We start from the raw sequence: 6,475 nt of genomic DNA, 5'->3' as shown, positions 1-6,475 counted from the left end.
TTCCCTCAGTTTGTTCAAGGACCTGAAATATTGGAATTAAAACAATCTCTTGGATCACCTGTTGTGTTGTTATTTGGGGGGGTTGGTTTTTGGTTTTGGTTGTTGTTTTAATCAGATTCTCAAAGTACTTCAGACACTAATTCCAGCAACTGCTACCAAAAAAATCCAAGCAAACAGATATAAACCACTACTAAGGAAAACTATTTGTAATAAAAAAAATATTTATTTGGTGCAGTGTTTACATGCAAGGTAATTGCATTTCAGTACCAAAAGAGAAAACAAGACTAGTAGAGTCATTTCATTGAAAAGATTTATCCTCCTTAAGAAAAGTGACTTGGTATGGCTTTTTGATCCTCTGTACCATGATTATAAATTATTTTCAAAATCCTAGTTGAGGTGGCACTCTGGTATTAATTACATTTTGCTAAGAACATACATACAGATACATAAAGGAGAGCTCTAAGGAATTAAAAGCCAAATTTAATAAATGAGGTAGTTCATCCGGTTACGCAGAAACGCAGACTTGTGTTTCTTTGTATAAAACATCCAGCCTCTGTATGCGCATCTGCAATCAGAGGTCTATCACTTGCAACACAGCCTTACTGAAGAACTTTGCCCTTCGCCTTTCACAGCAGGGGGAGTTCAAGAGTCAACCTCAACGTGCGCGCAGCCAGGGACCTCGCCATCGGGACACTTAACTCACCGCTTCCTGCTACAGCTCCGGAGGATCCCTCTCCGTAGCCTACATCGAGAGTGACGGCAGGTCTTGCCCTGTTTGGCTTCAAAGCAGCTTAAGGCAGAACAGCACTTTTAATTACTGAGACAGCCAGACTGGTCTCACTTTGAACAATCTGACTTGGATGACTGCTGTATCGAGATCCTGAGGATTTTTAACTACCTGAATATATAGTAAAATTTTTTATGTACCTCTACTGTAGTGCATGAAAACTTCCCTTCATATATACCAAAAAACATTCGTTTCTTTTTAAGTTGCCAACCAGCAGCTCAGAGATTCAATGCTCACGTTACTTAACATTTAATTTAAAACACTACTAATCCAACTGTCTCAGCATCCTACTATGAAAATCTTAAATTAAATTGTGATTAAAATTGACATTATAAGCCTGTACCTGATTATCAAGTGAAAGTCACTCAACTAGAGAGAGGCATTTCAGCAAGCAGTTGACAGAACGACTTTCTGCCAGCACCACAACAAGAAGAAAGGTGCTCATTGTGATAATCCTTCACTGATTAAGATCAGTCACTGCAGCCAGCACAGAACCGAGTGTGCAATCCTTCATGTTATTTTTAAAAAGAAAATTCAAAGAGAAAAAAAAAATCATTTGCAAAGTGAATAAATATCCCAGGCACCCATGGCTTCGTTTACTCTTCTCAGAAACATTGATCAGCAAGAAGGATAGACAGTATTGTCATCTGTTGGCCTGTTAAAAAAAAAAGAAAACAAAACAAAACAAAAAAGAACAAAGGTTCAAGTTCTGCTGACAGATGATCTTATCAATTACTTGGATGCTTCTCAACAGAATAGCTTCCTTAGCAGACAAGTCACATTTATTTATTTTTATAAATAAAATCAAGTTTCGGGATTTGGGACATTTAAAATTATTAAACACACTCAAATATTTTACCTGCATATTTTTATAAATCCAATCTGTAAACACAGTCATATTCCCATACACTCCAGGCCTATTGGGACTAGCACAGCCAGTTCCCCAGCTGGTGTCTCCAACCAACCACCACACGGAGTTCTTGTTGGTTACTAGCGGACCTCCACTGTCACCCTGCAAAAAATACCAGCATATTATTAGTGACCTGGCCACCAGGAAAGGCACAATCCATTTCACTTCAGGAATACCGGTTAAGTTTCAGAAAAAGCTAACCACCGTTTTAAGACAGTCACTAAAACAAAATGCAGTGGCACTTACAGCACTAAATGATGATTGCTTGCAACAGGGATAAAAATTGTTTGCCCAAAGCACTAAATGAGGTAGGCATTATTGACCTTCTTGTTCACAAGCATAATTCTAGGGTATCAACATCGTTATGAAGAGCATTCATTTGCTTTCAAGTACCAGATAACAAAACACGCTTGAAGCATTAAAAAGGACTGCCTCACCCTCTCTGGGTATTTAGCGAGAACTTGGCACTGGCAGCCATTCAGAAGATAAAGTAAAAACTCTCCCCTTTAAAGGGATGCACCACAAAAGGAACTAGAAACCCAACCAAAATATGACTTTCTTTTTTTTTATAGGATCTGTTTGTAATTAACAGATTATTAAAAAAGCCTACTAGTAAGACCACAAAAATAATCAGTTCATTATTAGGTGTTAATTAGGAATAATTACCTGACAGGAATCAATTCCTCCTCCTAGATATCCAGCACAGATCATTGTAGGCAAAATCATGCCGTTGTAAATATAGAGAGAATTACACCTGGAACGTTCTATTAAGGGCACCATAACATAATTCAAGTTATTTGAGGTTTTACCTAAAATTGAAACATGCACAAAAGCACACGTACAAAGACAAAATTAGAACAAGCATCACATTATGTTGCTATTACAAATCCCAGCAGGTAGCACTGATCAAGGTGAAATAAACTTACGAGAAACATCAGGATGGACACTTAACATGTACGGTCCATCGCAGAGAGACAACTGCGACATTAAAACTCCCTTCCAAGAGCTCAGTGAGTTACCCTGCTCTGCTGCCCGTGTACTGCAAGACAGCCTGGCACCTACCTGCCAACTCCAGCCCCAAATCAACTGTGTTATCTACAGGGCTATTAAAAGTACATGAATTCTCCAAGAGGCGAAGAGGACCTCCCCACAGTTTCAGGGTCCAGCACAAGATGCCAGCAATTCCCATATTCAGGGTCCAGCTTCCCCAAAAACCCCCTCCCCGCCCAGTACTTTCTCATACCAAAAGAAACCTTTCCTCCCTTTCCTTTTCATTTCTCACAAATTTACTTGCGTCATGCTACTGTGGCTTGAGGCGGTGGGGAAGGACAGGCTCCTGCCCTTCCCCACGTCCGCAGGACTGGCTTGGCACACAGCTACCCCTGTTACAGGAGAGGTGGCCCTGCTAGCAGGGGCACAGAACTGTTCCCTGTGTTTCCATTTCTGGCCCCCGGTACTGACTTGAGGCTCCTTTGTGGTCTGATGAATGCAACACATCGCACCTTGCTTTGAGCCAGAGAGCCCTGGTAGAAATTAGGGGCTGGAAATAGGTGAACGAATAGCGAGTCAACAGATCTGGCTCAAACCGCCCAACCAGTCCATGCAATCGTTATTTGTAGACTGAAGAGGACTGGTTTACGTAGAATACCAAAATACTCCAGAGCCACCCTTTACCTCCTTGGTGCTCTGCTCCCCACCCAGATATCCAGCACTGCTGATTAGGCTGGAACATCATTCCTGGATTAGGCAGACAAACCGGCCGTACAGTATCTACAAAACAAGCACAGTAACATCTGTAATCCCAGGTGTCCAGACATAATTCAAAACAAATGCATATGAAATATCTCAGCACGGCCACCACTTAAGTACATACACACCACGCGTTTTCTCTGTACTTTACCTTCCTTGCAGATGAGCAGTACCGTGCAATGCAGGCAGCAGCAAAAAGCTTACCAGCTGCCCCTTCCCACAGGGCTACCTAATCTTCACCTCAAGGTGAGGAACAAGCGGAGTTAATGGTTCTAGCTCAATTCATCAGCCTAACTAGAACAATCAACACCAGCTCTTCTGATCAGTAGAGGACAAAGATGAAGAAAAGCTTCTGAAAACTATCTCTCTGCATTCTCTTTGCAAAGCCCTGCTGAAAATAATCACAATGCAAGCAGGATGCAATGCCTATATACAAGAAGTATGAAACACAAAAACCTGGTAAACAGACAACCTCCCTGCTCTCAGCAGCTGAAGAGCCCCTCCAGATTACCTCTAGTAGCTTTAAACTGATGCACTGAAAGATAAAGGACCTGTACACAAAAAGCATTTCAAGTTTAATAATGGTTTGTCCTCTGTTTTTTACTGCTTGCTTACAACCAACCTACATATACTTTTAAGAGAAGAACTTCTTGTAACGTTTGGTTTTGGGTTATTTTTTCCAATTGTTACTTGACGTAACTTGGTTTAGGGTTCAGTCCGCTGCTCCGTGACTACACACTGAGTTCCCACATACAGGAGTGGCAGTACTTAAGTACTGTACAGCATGCTGGGGTAAAAGTACATTATTGAGATGAGCTCAAACTCCCTTACCATGTACTAGATTTAAATAAATCCTACTTAGAAAATCAGAGGTTGTGCCCTCTGCCTCTACCCTGTTTCTGTCTCTACCCACATTTTGTACTCTTCCCATAAGTATCTACAAGGATTTCTTGATGAGCTTCAGAAGTTTTAAAAGATGTGCTCATTGCCATTGATTTTGCCTTAAGAAGAGCAGAATACATACCCGTAAAACTCAGCGGTGTCTCTAACTTCATAAGGGCAACATCATTGTCTTTAGAATCTGTATCATAATCCGGATGGGAAATTATCTGTTGCACTCTGTATCCATTTCTTAAGAGCATCTCATTCTGATTCAGAACCCCAGCATAAACCCTCCAGCTGTACGGGTCAGAAAATCGTCTACAGAAAAAAAGAAGGTTAGAAGGTTTGCTCCTCTGGTAACAAGTCACGCATTACAACCTTCAAAAAATTGTCTTCAGAAATGGAGAAATGCAACCGAGAATGCACATGCGTTTGACTACCATTTCTGAAGAACAAGGTAAAGAAATTGCAAGACATCTAACTTTGGGAAAGCTTGACTCCAATTTCATAAATACATCCAAAAAATCTTTGAGATGGGTTAAGTATCACTGTCTATTCCCTTAGTCACTCAGCACAGCAAATTACAGTCCGAGATTGCAACACTGAAGTCCATTGATTTCCATGGCTGAGGGATCAAGCAGTTATTTCTGAGGTCTCACATGTCAGTGGTATCACTCGCATGTACTATCCAAAGCATGCAAGGGCAGCAGAAGACAGAATTAGTAAAAACATGATCTAGTGAAGGAATTTCACTATCTTGAAAATGCCAGAGGTTTTTTTGTTTGGTTTTGGTTTTTGGTTTGGTTTTTGGTTTTTTTTTTAATGTTAAACATGCTCGCTAGACGTAATTTAAGCAGTCTCTTGTGCTCCAGCACAGTTTACAAATGCTGAATAGAAAACTTCCCACAAGTGTTAAAACTCCCTCCATGAGAACTGCCAAGGCAGTAGTGCTTGAAAGTCATCCCCTCTTAAAAAAAAAAAAAAAAAAAAAAGAAAAAGAAATGAAGACTGAAAACCAGTTTTGTGCCAGCTACAGCTTGGTTGCCATTCCTAAAGCTTTTGCATACTAGAGCTCAAATCAGAAAACAAAGGAGGGATAAGATCGTCACATAAAAATAAACACTTGCATTCCTTTCTCAAGGTTAAGGACAAAGTTATTTCTCCTTAGCTTAGCCTCAAACTGTGATCCAGCCAACCAACTGCTAAACTGTTTTTAGTGAGTTTTCCCTCTAACAGAAGCGGCCACCTTTTAAACATGTTCTGCCACTGTACACAAGGTATCACAACACCCTTGTACATTAAAAATGCACAAAGCATCAGCTATTTCTCTTGTTGATGCCTGTGTAAAGTGCTCCTTGGATAGGTACAAATCTACATTTAATACTGAGTTGGCCTTTAGTACCCTATGGCATGAAGATACAAAGAAATAAACGGTACAGGCATCTTTAAATTGATCATATCTATAGTTGTGAGATGTTTGAGGGTCTGGGATTTTTTTTTTTTTTCTTCTTTTTTCCTTTCCTTTGTTTTTCCTCACAGTAATTCAACATCTTCATGAAAACATTGTACCGTCTGGCATTGTTTGGTGCCTTGCGCTTACCTCTTCATTTGGGTGGGTATCTGTGCCCCACACCACCATCCAATTTAATTTGCACCTTTAACAAGTAAAACAAGGTGTTCTTCCTGTACGAAGCAGACAGGTGATCTGCAGCCAGCCTCCTCCAGGACAAATTTACCCTTAACGCTTGAAAACCATACTGCTACATAGACAAAATACCGTACCTGGCACCTGCATTCAAGGCGGGGGGAGGAATGGCATTTAATTTTTTAAAGCAGAAAGTTGGGAGATTTAAGTAAATTTGTGCATTTCAGTCTGAGGCAAGAAAAATCGCCGTTCGAGAGACGAATGAGCGAGCTGGCGGCCCCGGCGCCCGCGCGGGCGAGACTCACCCTTCCACGCAGTGTGCCGCCGTCACTATCCACCGGCGGGTGATGATGGAGCCCCCGCAGACGTGGGTGCCCTGCACGTGGAGGCTGACCTGCCACGGCCACTGCCCCAGCGCCGCCCCGCTGCCACCCACGATTCTGTTCATAACGTTGACGCTCTTGGCGGCCAGGCCGCACTCACAGGAGGCAGTTCCCACTAC

The 6,475-nt window shown here is 41.6% G+C and overlaps 1 protein-coding gene across 1 annotated transcript in view; it reads right to left on the bottom strand.

The window, feature by feature from the left end:
- Positions 1 to 1,430: 1,430 nt before the first annotated feature.
- Positions 1,431 to 6,475, bottom strand: part of TMPRSS2 (transmembrane protease, serine 2) — a 12,292-nt gene continuing 7,247 nt past the window's right edge. Inside the window, exons 8-13 of the mRNA XM_010290568.1 lie at positions 6,279 to 6,471; positions 4,471 to 4,646; positions 3,372 to 3,467; positions 2,364 to 2,506; positions 1,647 to 1,799; positions 1,431 to 1,442 (exon numbers count right to left, since the gene is read on the bottom strand). Coding sequence (XP_010288870.1) covers positions 1,431 to 1,442; positions 1,647 to 1,799; positions 2,364 to 2,506; positions 3,372 to 3,467; positions 4,471 to 4,646; positions 6,279 to 6,471 — 773 coding nt within the window. The remainder of the gene's footprint in view (positions 1,443 to 1,646; positions 1,800 to 2,363; positions 2,507 to 3,371; positions 3,468 to 4,470; positions 4,647 to 6,278; positions 6,472 to 6,475) is intronic.

The sequence above is a fragment of the Phaethon lepturus genome, unplaced genomic scaffold, assembly GCF_000687285.1.
Source record: "Phaethon lepturus isolate BGI_N335 unplaced genomic scaffold, ASM68728v1 scaffold39337, whole genome shotgun sequence".
Classification (NCBI taxonomy): Eukaryota; Metazoa; Chordata; class Aves; order Phaethontiformes; family Phaethontidae; genus Phaethon; species Phaethon lepturus.
The sequence above is the reverse complement of the archived record's forward strand: the minus strand, read 5'-3'. Positions and strand labels throughout refer to the sequence as shown.